Consider the following 17,473-nt stretch of genomic DNA (forward strand, 5'->3'; position numbering starts at 1 on the left):
AGTTGTAGCAATTTCCGTTGAACCGCTTCTTGCTTGGGTTGCTTTTCAGTCCAGAAGCCTGCTTCCTCTTTCTCTTATTTTGAGAAGTATCCTCAACAATGTTTTCTCCCATTATTGTTGAGTTTCCACGGCCTCTCTTTTCAGTAGCTTTGTTGTCCTCTTCGATTCTCAACCGAACAATGAGATCTTCAAGCGACATCTCCTTGTGTTTGTGTTTCAAGTAGTTTTTGAAGTCCATCCACAAAGGAGGCAACTTCTCAATCATTGCTGCTACTTGGAATGCTTCATTACCTTCAATGAAAATTCTGTTAGTAAAAATACTAAAATTACTACTTTTAACATCAGTATTAATTCGATTTATACCTTCAGAAAGGAGGTCGTGAATAATCACTTGCAATTCCTGGACTTGGGTAATACAGACATGCTATCTACCATTTTGTAGTCCAAAAACTTAGCGGCAACGAATTTCTTTAACCCGGCATCTTCAGTTTTGTATTTCTTTTCAAGCGCAGTCCACAATTCTTTGACGTCTCCACGCCACTGTATTTGTTATACAGATCGTCCTCCAGTCCGCTAAGAACATAATTCTTGCACAGAAAATCAGAATGCTTCCACGCCTCAATCACAAGAAAGCGTTCATTCTTTGGAGTTTCATCGGGCAGAACAGGAACATCTTCCTTAATGAACTTCTGCAGACTTAAAGTAGCTAGGTAGAAGAACATCTTTTGCTGCCACCGCTTGAAATCAATCCCGGAAAATTTTGAAGGTTTTTCCACCGGTGCCAATATCAGTGTTCGGCTTGTCGACGCATTGGCAGTCACCATCGGAACAGCCTGGTTTCCGTTATCATTAGTCATTTATGTAAAAGAATGACACAAGCAAACGTTAAAATCACGTAGATTTTAATCTCCGACGGAGTAAAAAACAACAAAGGTCTTAATCTCCAAAACAGTGAATATAACACAAATACAGAAAATAAGCAAATTCCTTAAGCTTGTTAGTAAATTGTATTTGTAAACCAATTCTGGAAAAGATAGAATAATATATAAACAGAAAATTTAGACCAAACAAAAGTTAATCCGAGCCCACTGAATTCACCGTGTTTCCTTAAGGAATTTAATCCCCTCCTAGTACCCAAGGTTATGGATTATTTCCTCCCAGGATAGAACGAATTACACACTGGTGTAGTGGTACTTCAAACCCTAGTGTTTCAACAAACACAAAGTTCGGGCAAATCACACTTATTGTTGCTTTCTTTTAAGTTAAAAGTATGCAGAAGAAAGGAGGAGAACTCAGAAAATCGTATGAAAAATCTGAGATTATGGACTTGTATTTACAGCCAATGTTTGTCTGAAAACTGAAAAAATGCAACTCTTTAGAATGACTGTTTATGCAAAACGGCCATAGCATAAATGCCATAACATAAATGGCTATTTACATAACAATAAACCGGAAATTCAAGAAGGAGGTTAATTTTCAATTACACAACTGAAAAACGGAAAAACGTTTAATATTCCGTTGGATTTAATATTAATATTAATATTCTATTATTAAATCGGATATTTAATAATATTTCTGTTAATTAAATTTGGTCCAAAAAATTAATCAATCAATAATTTGACCGAACCCGAAGTCAAGCGAGCGACGATGACGACGGCGTGAGGCTTACCTTCTTCTCAACTCTTTAAGAGCTAGAAGAAGAGCAATTGCTTATATACCCATCAAAAATCTCTTCCTCTTCCAATATGGGACAATGTCCTTTTGTCAAGGAGGGAATCTCAAATGAAACCCAAACTATTTTATTTTCCCTCCATTTTTCATTCACCATTTTTTAAGCCTATTTTAATGCTTAAAAACCCTACATTTGTTTAATCATTTTGTTTTTGGGACACACTGGTTCGACTAATCCAAGTTCGCACGTCGTAAGGCTCATTAAGGGGAAACTCTCCGTACCAAGAATTTTACTTCTGTTGTACTCTTATTATAGACAAGGGTAACCTTAACTATGGTGGAATAAAGTGTAACAACACTTTTTTGTGTTTAATCATATGGTTTCAAGAATACATTGGTCCAACTAATCCAGGTTCGCGTGTCCTAAGACTCATTTAACGGGAAGCCCTCCCGACCAAGAATTCTATTCCGAAGGATTGAACCCAAGAACTCTGTTTCGTTATATATGGGTATCTCTTCTTTGTATTTCATCTTTTATATTTTGTCATTCAGTATTTCTAACCAACTAACCTAATTAATTTAGATTCACGTTGCGCAAATTTCATTTATGTTTCAATTTAATTAGAAAAGAATCACGGTATCAATTTGATGAAATGATTTTTCCTCTAATTTTTTTATGTTTGTGGGGGGAGGGGGGTTAATAAGTCATGGTACATATTATTAAACATTTATTCTTCTTTTTTTTTAAGAAAAGGAGGAGAAGAAAGTATAAAGTTTTGTATTAAGTTAAAATATCTTTGGAGTTTTCTTTCTTTCCTTTTTCCCCCTTTCCTCGAATATACAAGTTTAAAATTAATTTAATTTTAAATTTTTTACTTTACTGTTAATAAGATGAATCATATTCATACAGATATTGATGACATATTTTAGATCATAAATATTATAAACCGTTATCTTTTTTAAACAGCGTGACAAGTTAAATTATGCCACATAAAATTGAACGGAGGGAGTAGTTCAACACCTTTGTTAACAATCAAGAAAATTATCTCTCAAACACAACTAACTCATGGCATGATCCACTGATTTCATGATTTCAGCAAGCATAAATTAATCTACATAATACTATGATGAGCATGGAATTGAGTCCTTAACTTAGGGATTTTTACCTAACTATACAATATTAGAAATTTATTAACCACTTTTCTTTAGGTTCCTTAAAAACTACATTGTGTATCTATATTTACTATTTATGTAAAAAAAATCATGACAAAATAAGGATCCCTTAAATATAGGGATTTATTTGTCTATCAGCTTAATTAACCTCCTACAATCATGATTTTCTTCCTAATTTTAAAAGATTTTAAGGTCACTCTCCACATGCCGTCGCCTGACGTTAAATGTCAGCTGCCATCTGCCATCTCCTCCCTTGACTCAATGCCATCCCATTTGACTTCCCCCTCTCCAAGTGAATCATAGAAAGCACCAGCTTATTGGTGATTGCAAAAGAATGGCCTTCCACTTAAGCCTCGATCGATTTCTGCAGCACGATATCATTATCGATTTCAAGACATTGACACCGTCCATATCACCTGGTGTGTAGCATCAGAAATCAACCTTTTGACTTGTGAAAGAAGTGGAGTTTGAAGTGAGAGAAGCTCTCCACTGAGAACATTGTGAACCTACTTGAGAACAATGTGAAAGAAGCTCTCACCCAAAATATCCATTTCTTATTGATATGATGCAGACGCAATCTCTAATCGCGATTGTATTATAATTGTATATGTATCATAATTGTTGCAGGAATTGTATTACAAATGTATGATAATGTATATTCATTGTATATTGTTACGAGCAGTTGTGAGTTTGTGACGAATTTCACCGTTTGTATCACAAATATATGATAATTGTATATTAATCTATTTAGTATTATATCATGTATTATTTTGGGTATTAATGTACCATATACCAATTAGATACAATTGTGATACAAGTATGATACAATTATATTTAGGATTGATGTATCTGATACAATTCAAATACAATTATGATACAGTTATCATACAATTATCATCCAATTCCTGTATATTTCTTCATTTTCGGTATTGTCCAGTCTCCCAGCAAAAGAACGATACAATTGACGATTTTTTAATAATATTAAGTTGTCAGCAATGGTGGAAAGTGAGAACATGGAGATTCTTGTCCTAGATTAAGGGATTTTAATGTAAAAAAGAAGGAGAGAGAAGAGGAAAGGAAACAATAAGAAAGGATGTAATTGAATCCCTTAGTTAAAGGCACTAATAATGGGGCGTGGGCCTTTAAGAAGCAATGTATACAATTTGTAAGAACAACATAGGTACTTATTAAAAACTACAAAAAATATAGGTAAATAAGTTTCTAATATAGTATAACTAGGTAAAAGTCCCCTTGACTTAGGTTGTCCAAACTATTTATTGGTCCTTAGTTTGCCAAAGGCTAGGCATTTGTTGGGCTTATCAGCCCCTATCATTAAGGTATAAATGACATCAGATAGTCATTCTAATCGACTGCTATTTAGGAATTATTGAGTCCTGAATTTTAATTTTTCAGGACACAAAGTCCTGAAAATAAGATTTTTAATTAAATTTTCAAGATAAAATAAGTACTGGCTAATCCCAAAATAGCATCTCTAAAATGGCTTTTTGTGTACTTTCCCCATCATTAAGGGCCTAATGGGCCAGGCAGAATTCATAGCCCAAATGGAGGCAAAAGAGGTGGTAATGTTGCTGGCTAGCCAGTTTTCAGTCCTGTAATTAACAAAATAGCAACTATCATGAATTTCAAAATTTTACAGGTGAAACTCCATAACAATATAGTAATACATATCCATGACATTGGCTATTTTTCAACTATAGGGGCTGAAAAATGGCTATTTGCGAATTTTGCCTCGCAAAAGAGCAACTATGAGTGACAAGACTTTTAGCGCAACGACCAATTAAGTAACAAATCCATAGTAGCTGGGGGCAAGTGAACAGATAGCCATTCTTAGAGATGTTATTTAGAGATTAGCCAGTACTTATTTTATCATGAAATTTTAAACCAAAAATTCTAACGTCATGACATTTTCGTCCTAAAATGAAACAGAAAAACTGAAATTTAGGACGCACTCGCTAATTTAGCAACCTTTTATAGTGGCTACAAGGTGTTATTTCTACCGATTTGGGAGCAAATAAATGTCGCTAGAATGCTATCAATACCACGATTAACCGATGTGCAATCAATCGAGCTAAATAGGGGTGTTCATAAAAATCCGAAAAACCGAATCAAACCGAAAACCAAACCGAACCGACCAAAAAAATCGTATTACGTTTTTGGTTTGGTTTAGTATTTTTGGTTTTAGTAAACTTTTAAAAAACCCGATTACTAAAGTTTNAAACCTTTCTTCCAAGTCACACCATAAGAGCCATTTATTATCTTTCTTTGATTCCAGATCAAAGATTAATTTCATCATTAATTTCTATCTAGATTATATATCTATATTATATTAAGTAGATTGTAGATTTCGATGTATATCTATCAGATCGTGGCTTTCAAATTCATTATTACACCTATATATATGTATATTTTTATACAAAGTTTCAAAAAATTTATGGTAAATGTTAATAGTTTGAATTTCTAGTATAGTTCTTTACCTTTGCATTCTAATTTGATTGGTAGTTTTCTTTTGTTAAGTGTAAGAATCCATTTCGTGTTAAAAATAATATATTCTTTTATTGAGTCCTTAAATTATTCATCACTATTTAATTCAAGTATCGTCAATATATCTTGATAAATAATAGATTTCTAAAAGGGCAATTGATTTGATAGTGTTACGTTGAAAATGTGGTCGCCGAAATATGTGTTTGGTAGTGTATGTCGTATATTTGAGAAAAAACCGACAAATAACCGAAAAAATCGAAAAACCGACAAAATCCGACATAAACCGAATCGAGAAAAAATCGACTTAATTGGTTTGGTTTGGTTCTAATATTTGAAAAACCGACTTACTTGGTTTGGTTTCTTTTTCGGGGAAAACCGATCCAAACCGAACATGAATTCCCCTAGAGCTAAATGTGCATCGCACGACTTAACTTTAATAAATCGTATAATATACAAATTAAATACTTTTTGAAATGTTTGAAAAATGTATTATTGACAAATGTTTTGTTTTGTTGGTTAAGGATTATATAAGGTCAAATATATGGTGTAAAAGTTCTCAGATTTTGAAATATCCGATATTTTTTCACCCTGAATTCGATAATCAAATAAGAATTTTTTGAAAACTAAAACCAAACACCCAACCGTTATTAAAAAAAACCCAAAAATTCAGTTTGGTTATTATTTTTTTTTTTACTTCTGCCCAAATGATGCCCACATGTAATAACGTATACACATTTCAAATACATTCACATTAATCGTATCCATATTCAGGGACAGGGCTATATTCGAGTTACGAGTTTGACCGAACCTAGTAACTTTAGTCTAAACCTTGTATTTCTCTTTAAAAAATCATTGAATATATAAAAATTATTAATTTTAAACTCAATAACTTAAATAGACTAATATTCTGAACCCATAATTTTCAAATCGCGGCTACGTTTCTATCTGTATTATTCTCTTGAAAGTTGGATCTCTCTATATTTAGCTAGAAACTAAAATCCATTTAAATCACACATTATCTTTTGGTATTATTCTCAATTTCCTTATGATAGTGTTTGATGTACTTTGCTTTTTGAAGAAGGAATATTATTACAATGAGACAGGGTGCGATGAATTTAATTAGAGGTCTCAAGTTTGATAATCGAGAAACCCGTGATAACTAAGGAACATTTCCTCCTTTACCGTGTCATATGAGGCACAAAATTAAGGGTTATACTCGGTGCTAATCTGAATTAGCTGAGTCAATATGTTCCGAATATGTAACACTCCTCAAATTTATAATTAAAAGTTTCAAGATACGCTAACTATAGAATTTAAATTTTTTTAATCTTAGATTATAATTCTATTACAAATTTAAATCCTTGTAATTGATTTTTGAGTTACTTCTCTATTTATAAATAATTGGATATACAATTATGAGAATATTAATAATTTTAATATTATTAATTACTAAAAGTAGGTATAATTAAATACAAGTTAAGTCACAGAAAAAAAAAAAAGGAAAAACAAATAAAAAGGGAAACGTGAAAGGCCTTAACCCATAAAGGGTTGTGGACCGCAAAAGAAGTAAAAAGGGATTTGGACTAAGAAACAGAATAAGCACAATCGTGAAACGCAGAATTAAAAAGCCCCTGTTCACGCACGAAACGCGAGAATCGTGAGACAGAGCCTTGCTGCTCAATACTCACGCACGGAAAGTTTAGGTTTCTTTACAAGTCACTAATTCTTGAACTCAGGTATATAAAATTCCCTATTGTCAATTACCCTAAAGTAGTAGTAGGTAAGAATTTGATAGTTAATTCCCTTCTTCCTCATTTCTTGTTTAGGTGTGAAACTTTAAAATTGATTAAAATGCACTGGTTGTTGTAGAATTGATTGTTTGACTGGTGTCAATTGGACTGGGGCCTACATATTGGCTCGAGAAGTTTTGAGGTGAGTTGATATAACCCCTTTACTAAAGTGGTTTAACTCACAAAAGCACGCATACAAGGTGTTTGATGAATTGCTTAAAAGAGTTTATATTCACTTAATTGGAGCGAGTGAGTACCTATTAACTTAAAATTGTTCTAGCAAAAGTTTAGATGATTTATTATGATATATGTGCATAAATTTTCAGATCTTTGTGTTATTCTTGTATGCTATTTTCATATTGAAAATTTATGAAGAAGCGAGAATCTTTAGAAATACTTTTACATGTTTATTTCATTCTTATGCCATGCTTTACATTTAAGGATACCAGCATGAGCATGTACATAAGGTTCTATAAAGAAAAGATTTAGACTTGAAAAGTCACAAGAAGAAGTTGTAGAAAGAAAAGATTTTTAGGAGTATCCTTTATTCTGAGAAGGGGTCATCATCCAGGCTGATGGTCCTGACCAAGGCGTTGATTTCCTTAAACTACTTGTGCCAAAGTAGGGAGCACACGAGCCGAGGGTCTCGTTGCTAAGAATTTACTTAGTCATGCTAAGGTATGATACATGAGCGCTGAGAACCATGAAAGTGAGTGACACCTCGTGGATTGGGCTTATCCGATCAGGTTGGGATCGAACCCGTGCCGATCACACGATGACTGAGACAGAATTAAGTCAGGATAGTTGGAACCCCCAAAGTATAAAGAAAAGTATTTTTTTATAAGAAAGAAAAATAAAAGAATTTCTTTTAGAATATTCATAAAATGCTATTATGCAATTATTTTAGAGTTGTTCTTATAAGACTTATGTCTTATATGCATTTAGAATCTTTGCTCGTAATGTATATGTTATTAAAGTTTCGTCCCCTGTCGTTGAGACTCACTGAGTACAATGGATGGTACTGACGTTCTCTTTTGGGAACCTACGTTGGTCTGCGGTACAACGTAGGAACCGGTTTTACAGGCAAGCAGGCTACAATTTAGGACTTCCCTCCCTTCCAGTGCTATTGGTGAGCTCGCTTTTGTTCGTGGAATATTCCTTTGAGTCATCTTTATTTAGTTATTTCTTTTTTTACTTAGAGAACTGGCCAGGAAATCTCATGTCCTGATCAGTGCATCAGTAGAGGCTTCATAGACACAGTCGGTGTTAAGATTCAGATATTTTCGGTAATAACTTAGCAGTATTTTATTGGTTACTACGAATAAAGTTTTGAAGTTGGCTTATTTTAGATATTAAATTATTTAAAAGTATTTGGTTACAGTAGTGCCTTGTGGCATATAACGTTTGAAGTTATGACAGATTTGATAAGCGCAGATGGTTCGCTCGGCCATGTTTAGTGATTGGGTTCCGGTCCCGGCTTGTTCAGAAAATGGGTCGTGACAAACTTGGTATCAGAGCCTCAGATTTATGGCGTCCTAGGGTCTATGAAGTCGTGTTAGTAGAGTCTTGTTTATGGGTATGAAGGGTGTCATACTTATAAACAGGAGGCTACAAGCATTTAGGAAAAGTCTCATTTTTTTCCATACTTTAGATCATGCAGTAGAGCCTACCTCTAAAAAATTATCTAATGTATTCTTTTTTCCAAAACTCGCAGAAATGGCTTGAACTCGCAACTCTGACACCGACACTCAGGATGCTGCTCAAGAAACCATTGCTACTATTGTGGCTCAAGGCAGAACTAAAAAGGCTCCAACTCAAAAAAGGAAGGGTAAATCCACAAGGGGGGTTCAAGTACCCCAGGTTGAACATGAAGAAAGGGTGGAGCATGATGATCCAGTACCTCAAGATCCAGTGCCGCCCCCAACAGCAGCTCCGCCTTAAACAGCTATATCTCCAGAGGTGAGTCAGATGTTTAATGCAGTCAACAGTGCTATGGAGATGTTTAAAGCCTTCATGGCCAACCAGAACGAGAGAAGAGATGAGATTTCACCTTAATCAAATAGACAGAACAATTCTGAGTCCTCAAGAGTGAATGAATTTTTGAAGTTGAGTCCACCAGTGTTCCATGGTTCTATAGTTGATGAAGATCCAATGTTGTGGCTGGAGGATGTGAAGAAAGCCCTCCGAGCGATGAAAGCATTTGATGATGAAGCTGTGGAGCTGGCTGCTTACTAGCTTAGAGATGTGGAAGACGCATGGTTTGAGATGTGGGAAAAGGAAAGAGATGAAGATGATGGTCCGCCTACTTGGAAAGAATTTGAAGAGACCTCCATGGCTAACTTTATCCCAGAAGAGGATAGGGAAACTAAGGCTACAGAGTTCGAACAGCTCAAGCAAGGGAATAAAAGTGTGCAAGAGTACTACATGGAATTCATAAGGTTAGCTAAGCATGCTCCTCACATGGTTAAGACAGAAAAGCAAAGATTCGCAGGTTTGTTGGCGGTTTAGCTTACCACATTAAGGATATAATATTAGTTGCAGCGGTAGGGATGACAACCTTCTCCTCTGTTGTGGGATTTGCCAAGCACTTAGAAAAAGACAGACAACAAAGGAGAGAAGAAAAAGAGCATAACAAGAAAGCCCGGACAGCGGGCAGGTTTAATGGTACATCCAGCAGAGGTGGAAGGGATTCCTCTAATAAGGAGTCATTAGTACCAGCTCAGTCCAGTCATCAGTCTGGTGGTGGGTCTTCCTTCAGACGTACTCAGAGTTATGGAAACCAGTCTCGCCAGAATCAGAATTTTAGGACATCATCCTCACATAGCCAGAGTCACACTGAGCAACATTCACACCAACAAGTTCTATGTGGAACATGTAAGCGGCAACATTCAGGTCAGTGCAAGCTCGGGTTTCATGGTTGCTATCATTGCGCAGACATTAGTCATATAAAGGCCAACTGCGCAAAGTTGAGACGTAATTTCAGTGGGGGATCAACTCGTCCTTCTAGTTCCTCAGCTACTGCAGTTGCACAACCTCAGTGTCGTGGTTCTCATAATCAGACCGGGCATAGGGCAGATAGAGGTGCAGTTCGAGTTACTCCAGGAGGGGGACAACCCCGTTTATTTGCTACGCTTGATCATCAGAGTGCAGAGGCATCTGCAGAAGTTATTACAAGTATACTTCTAGTCTGCTCACATAATGCTTATGTCATAATGGATCCAGGTTCAACATTTTCATATGTGACTCCATACTTTGCAATTAACCTCGGGCTAAAATCAGAACAACTTAGTGAGCCATTCCTAGTATCTACTCCAGTTGGCGAGTCAGTGAGAGTCACAAGAGTCTATAGAGGTTGTATAGTTTCAATCCAAGGTCACAACACCGAGGCCGATCTCATAGAGTTAGAAATGGTGGATTTCGATGTGATCATGGGTATGGATTGGTTGTCTTCCTGCTATGCCATGTTAGATTGTCGTGCCAAGATAGTCGGGTTCCAATTTCCATGAAGAAGTCTTAGAGTGGAAGGGTAGTTCAGCATCGCTTGTAGGTAAGTTTATTTCTTACCTTAAGGCACAACGAGTGGTCAGTAAAGGGTGTCTCGCCTATTTGGCTCACATCATTAATCCAGAATCAGAACCACCAGATCTTAAGTCTCTTCCAGTTGTTAGAGAATTTCCAGAAGTTTTCCCAGATGACCTTCCCAGACTTCCTCCTGAAAGAATCATAGACTTTGGCATTGATCTCATGCCGGGCACTCTGCCCATATCTATACCTCCTTATAGGATGGCTCCAGTAGAACTTAATGAGTTGAGAGAACAATTGAAAGACCTTCTTGATAAGGGCTTCATCAAGCCAAGTGTTTCACCATGGGGTGCCCCGGTCCTGTTTGTCAAGAAGAAAGATGGGTCTCTCAAAATGTGCGTCGACTATCGGCAGTTGAATAAAGTTACCATTAAGAACAAGTACCCACTACCAAGAATTGATGATTTATTTGATCAAGTTCAGGGTGCAAAGTACTTTTCAAAGATAGACTTGAGGTCGGGGTACCATCAGTTGAGAATCAGAGAAGAAGATATATCTAAAACAGCCTTTAGAACTTGCTACGGGCACTATGAATTTCTAGTAATGTCCTTCGGGTTGACAAATGCCCCAGCTGCATTCATGGACCTCATGAACATAATTTTCAAGCCATTCCCGGATACCTTTATAGACGATATTTTGGTATACTCTAAGAGCAAGGAAGATCATGCAGAACACCTCAGAATAGCCTTGCAGACCTTGAAGGAGAATGAGCTTTATGCCAAGTTTTCAAAATGTGAGTTCTGGTTGCAATCAGTGGCATTCTTAGGCTACGTGGTATCTAGTGAAGGCATAAAAGTAGACCCTCAGAAGACAGAAGTAGTCAAGAACTGGCCTAGGCCGACAACGCCAACCGAAATCAGGATTTTCTTGGGGTTAGCTGGCTACTATAGAAGGTTTGTAGAAGGGTTTTCCTCACTTGCAGCTCCATTAACTAAGTTGACTTAGAAAGCAGTTAAGTTCCAATGGTCAGACGCTTGTGAGCAGAGTTTTCAAGAGTTAAAGAAAAGGTTGACCACTGCACCTGTGTTAACCTTGCCGACAGGTTCGGGTGGGTTCACAGTGTATTGTGATGCCTCCAGAGTCGGTCTTGGTTGTGTTCTTATGCAAAATGGAAAAGTTATTGCTTATGCTTCCAGGCAGTTAAAGAATCATGAAAAGAACTACCCCACACACGACTTGGAGCTTGCAGCAGTGGTGTTTGCATTAAAAATATGGCGACACTACCTTTATGGCGAGCATTCTGAAGTGTTTACAGATCACAAAAGCCTCCAGTACATTTTCAAGCAAAAAGAATTAAATTTGAGACAGAGAAGGTGGCTCGAGCTATTGAAAAATTATGACATTAATATCCTTTATCACCCGGGCAAAGCTAATGTGGTAGCAGACGCACTTAGTAGGAAGTCAATGGGTGTCTTGGCCCATCTTGCAATACAAAGGAGATCTTTGGGTCGAGAAATTCAAAAACTAGCAAATGATGGAATTAGATTGGATGAGACCGAAGAAGGAGGTATAACTGCTTATGCCTTAGCGCAATCCTCCCTTGTTGTGCATGTTGAGGCTAAGCAAGACGAAGATCCGTACTTAGTGAAGTTTAAAGAAGGAGTCAAAAATAAAGAAATCACTGCTTTCACTCTAGGAAGTGACGGAGTTTTGAAGTTGAATGATCGGTTATGTGTGCCTGATGTAGATGGTCTTAGGAAGGCGATAATGGAGGAAGCTCACAGTTCGAGGTACTCTATCCACCCGGGTGCTACCAAAATGTATCTAGATTTGAAAGAGTTGTATTGGTGGAAAGGCATGAAGAAATAAGTAGCAGATTATGTGGCTAAATGTTTAAATTGCCAGCAAGTCAAAGCCGAGCATCAGAGGCCCGGTGGCCTAGCTCAAGATATAGAGATACCACAGTGGAAGTGGGAGATGATTAATATGGATTTCGTAGTAGGTCTACCTCGCACGTACCGTAAGAATGATTCAATTTGGGTTATTGTAGACCGACTGACAAAGTCCGCGCATTTCCTACCAGTAAAGACGACACATTCCGCATAGCAGTATGCAGTTGTACATTAAAGAAATAGTCTGATTGCATGGTACTCCAGTTTCAATCATATCTGACAGAGGCCCTCAGTTCACGGCGCATTTTTGGCAGGCATTTCAGAAAAGCTTAGGTACCAAGGTCAATTTAAGCATCGCTTTCCATCCACAGACCGATGGCTAGGCAGAAAGGACCATTCAGACTCTCGAAGATATGCTGCGTGCCTGTGTTATAGATTTTGGAGGTAATTGGGATGATCACTTGCCACTTATAGAATTTGCTTTCAATAACAGCTATCAGGCCAGCATTGGTATGGCTCCTTATGAAGCGTTGTATGGGCGGAGATGTAGGTCTCCAGTGGGTTGGTTTGAACCGGAAGAGGTGCCGTTGATTGGTCCAAGTTTGTTTGTGAGGCCTTGGAGAAAGTTCAGCTAATTAGAGAAAGCTTAAAAGCGGCTCAGAGTCGTCAAAAGTCTTATTCTGACAAGAGGCGTCGTGAGTTAGTGTTCATGGTTGGTGATATGGTATTTTTGAAAGTTTCACCAATGAAAGGAGTTATGAGGGTTGGTAAGAAAGGGAAACTTAGCCCTAGATTTATCGGACCTTATGAAATTCTAGAAAAGAAAGGAAACGTGGCTTATAAGCTAGCGCTACCTATTGAGTTGTCCTCTGTTCATCCTGTCTTTCATGTGTCTATGCTTAGAAAGTACATTCATGATGAGTTGCATATAATACCTGCCGATACCATAGAAATAAAAGAAGGCTTGACTTATGAAGAGGTACCTATAGAAATTCTCGATAGGCAAGTAAGAAAGTTGAGAACAAAAGATTTAGCATCAGTAAAAGTTTTGTGGAGTAATCATGATTCAAAAGAGGCTACATGGGAGGTCGAGGAAGATATGAGAAAGAAATATCCATATTTATTTGAGGAAAAAGGTATGTGAACCTAAGTTTGGTTTGACATTTATATTTTATTTATTAAATACAAGTTAGCATGTGTTTATGTCCTTGCTAGATTATACTTAGTTGTTGAATTTAGTTTTTGTACGAGTATATTTAGTTATTTAACAATTTAGTGCCACGCCAGAGTACATTTAACAATGTGGTACCTCCTTGCCGGAGTGTGAGTAACTAATATATGAGCTGTGTATGGTGCCTATGAATGGCATGTTATGGTATATTTGGTTGTTGTTGGTGCAGTTGTGGTATTTGTGACAGGGAAATTCTTTTTTGATAGTCCAATTTACAAGGGAAACTCTGCCGAAATTTTTAAAATTTTAGGGAGTTAGCCAAAATTTTGAGTCCCTTGCAAGAGTGAGTAGTGCTAATAAAACTTAAGAGGTTCAAGGACCTAAGAAATGATTGTTAGCTTAAGAATAAGGCCCTAGCAACATTCGAGGACGAATGTTTTTAAGGAGGGAAGATTGTAACACTCCTCAAATTTATAAAAGTTTCAAGATACGCTAAATATAGAATTTAATTTTTTTTAATCTTAAATTATACTTCTATTACGGATTAAACCCTTGTAATTGATTTTTAAGTTACTTCTCTATTTATAAATAATTGGATATACAATTAGGGGAATATTAATAATTTTAATATTATTAATTACTAAAAGTAGATATAATTAAATACAAATTAAGTCACAAAAAAAAGAAAAAAGAAAAGAAAAGGGAAAACAAATAAAAAGGGAAACGTGAAAGGCCTTAACCCATAAAGGGTTGTGGACTGCAAAAGAGGTAAAAAGGGGTTTGGACTAAGAAACAGAATGCGCACAATCGTGAAACGCAGAATTAAAAAGCCCCTGTTCACGCACGAAACACAGAATCGTGAGACAGAGCCTTGCTGCTCAATATTCACGCAGGCAACGGGAAGTTTATGTTTCTTTACAAGTCACTAATTCTTGAACTCAGGTATATAAAATTCCCTATTGTCAATTACCCTAAATTAGTAGTAGGTAAGAATAGGATAGTTAATTCCCTTCTTCCTCTATATCAACAATAAATTTCATGTTTAGGTGTGAAACTTTAAAATTGATTAAAATGCACTCACTGGTTGTTGTAGAATCGATTGTTTGACTGGTGTCAATTGGACTGGGGCCTACGTATTGGCTCGAAAAGTTTTGAGGTGAGTTGATATAACCCCTTTACTAAAGTGGTTTAACTCACAAAAGCACGCATACAAGGTGTTTGATGAATTGCTTAAAAGAGATATTTACTTAATTGGAGTGAGTGAGTACCTATTAAATTAGAATTGTTCTAGCAAAAGTTTAGATGATTTATTATGATATATGTGCATAGAATTGTTCCAGCAAAAGTTTAGATGATTTATTATGATATATGTGCATAAATTTTTAGATCTTTGTGTAATTCTTATATGCTATTTTCATGTTGAAAATTTATGAAGAAGCAAGAATCTTTAGAAATACTTTTACATGTTTATTTCATTCTTATGCCATGCTTTACATTTAAGGATACCAGCACGAGCATGTACATGAGGTTCTATAAAGAAAAGATTTAGACATGAAAAGTCACAAGAAGAAGTTGTAGAAAGAAAAGATTTTTAGGAGTATCCTTTATTCTGAGAAGGGGTCATCGTCCAGGCCGATGGTCCTGACCAAGGCGTTGACTTCCTGAAACTACTTGTGCCAAAGTAGGGAGCACACGAGCCGAGGGTCTCGTGGCTAAGAATTTACTTAGCCATGCTAAGGTATGATACATGAGCGCTGAGAACCATGAAGCGAGTGGCACCTCGTGGATTGAGCCTATTCGATCAGGTTGGGAACGACACGTGCCAATCACACGGTGACTGAGACAGAATTAAGTAAGGATAGTTGGAACTCCCAAAGTATAAAGTAAAGTATTTTTTTTTATAAGAAAGAAAAAGAAAAGAATTTCTTTTAGAATATTCATAAATTGCTATTATGCAATTATTTTAGAGTTGTTCTTATAAGCTTTATGTCTTATATGCATTTAGGAATTTGCTCGTAATGTATATGTTATTAAAGTTTCGTCCTTGTCGTTGAGACTCACTGAGTACAATGGATGGTACTGACCATCTCTTTTGGGAACCTACGTTGGTCTGCGGTACAACGTAGGAACCGGTTTTGCAGGCGAGCAGGCTACTATTGGTGAGCTTCGCTTTTGTTCGTGGAGTATTCCTTAGAGTAATCTTTATTTAGTTATTTCTTTGTTTACTTAGAGAACTGGTCAGGAAATCTCATGTCCTGAGCAGTACGTCAGTTTATCAGTAGAGGCTTCATAGACACCGTCGGTGGGTTAAGATTCAGATGTTTTCGATAATGACTTAGCAGTATTTTATTGGTTACTACGAATAAACTTTTGAAGTTGGCTTATTTTAGATATTTAAATTATTTAAAAGTATTTGGTTACAGTAGTGCGTTGTGGCATATAAAGTTTAAAGTTATGACAGATTTAATAAGCGCAGATGATTTGCTCGGTCACGTTTAGTAATTGAGTGTCAGTCCCGACTTGTTCAGAAAATGGGTAGCGACAGGATACTAAATGATTATGAAAGAAAATAAAGCTCTTGTCATTCATACATTAAAATGATTCCATCTTTTCACCGCCCCACAATTGTGAACCTTATCAAGATTTAGGTTCTTGTCACTTTATTCTCATGTCGTCATTTCTAACCTACAAAACAAGAGCATAAGGGTCCATCTTTTTTCCATGCAACAAAAAACGTAGCCATTTGCCAAGGTATTTGATTCGAACTCCTCCTCCTCTCTTCTTCTTATTCTTTGTCTCAACTACAGTAATGGCAGGAAACGGCATAAAAAAACTTCGAAAACTGCCTCACGTATTTGGCAAGGTTCTTGAATTGCCGTTCCGGTCCGATGCGGATGTGGAGGTGGAAGAAAACCCGGAATTCTTCCGTTTCGTGACCGAAATCGGCGTGCACGGTGATGTCAACAGCGCCATTGACGTTGGTAATGTGAGGGCTGAGGCAGTGGAGATACATCCTGGAGTGACGAAGATTGTGGTGAGAAATGGAGACAAAGGTGGCAAAGCGGAGTTGTTGTTGGAACAACTGAAGGTGGACACGTGGAGGTTTAGGTTGCCTGCGTCGGCGAAGCCGGAGCTGGCTACGGCGGTGTTTGTGGACGGAGAGTTAGTCGTGACGGTACCAAAGGGTGGTAATGGCCGTGGAGTTTACGGCGGAAGGGACAATGTTTTGGTACGCAGGCTTGTTGTTGTGTAGTAGTGAGAGCAAAGTCCTCCGTCCGTTCCATTTTTGTACTATGTATTTTAGTTTAACTATACACGAAATTCAAGGGCTTCAAGTAAGCGTAAAGTTACTTTCGTGTGATTTATAGGTTATAAGTCGATCCGTAGCATTAGCCATTAATGACTGTCAACGTCACACCCTTAAGATATACGTAGCTATTTAGCTAACCCTATATAAATATGAAATACTTTATTTACGGGCTGTCGATATAGACGAAATTTAAGAATGTACGAAAACTTTTCTCGATGTTGTGTGATATATTGACTACGTGATTGAAATTTTGCAAGTCCCTCGTGCTGCAACAATTGAAGTTGCCGCTTTCTTATTAGACCGTTCGGATTTCGAGATTAGTCAAATTGAATTTTTCTTTGGTCATAATTTTCTTGTATTCCTTTTAAATTTGAATTTTTAATAATTGTATCTTATAATATTTTTTATATAGTTTTCAATGTAAATTTTATTTTAAAAGACT

The 17,473-nt window shown here is 36.7% G+C and overlaps 1 protein-coding gene across 1 annotated transcript; it reads left to right on the plus strand.

Annotated features, from left to right (window-relative positions):
- On the plus strand, positions 16,412-17,287 carry LOC109236231. The gene has a single exon (XM_019402426.1). It carries the CDS (start codon positions 16,531-16,533, stop codon positions 16,972-16,974), a length of 444 nt encoding a protein of 147 aa, XP_019257971.1. The 5' UTR covers positions 16,412-16,530; the 3' UTR covers positions 16,975-17,287.

This window comes from Nicotiana attenuata, chromosome 12, assembly GCF_001879085.1.
Source record: "Nicotiana attenuata strain UT chromosome 12, NIATTr2, whole genome shotgun sequence".
Taxonomy (NCBI): Eukaryota; Viridiplantae; Streptophyta; class Magnoliopsida; order Solanales; family Solanaceae; genus Nicotiana; species Nicotiana attenuata.

Coding starts and splice junctions, on each gene's coding strand:
- LOC109236231 (XM_019402426.1), top strand. CDS start 16,531: ATGGCAGGAAACGGCATAAAAAAACTTCGAAAACTGCCTCACGTATTT.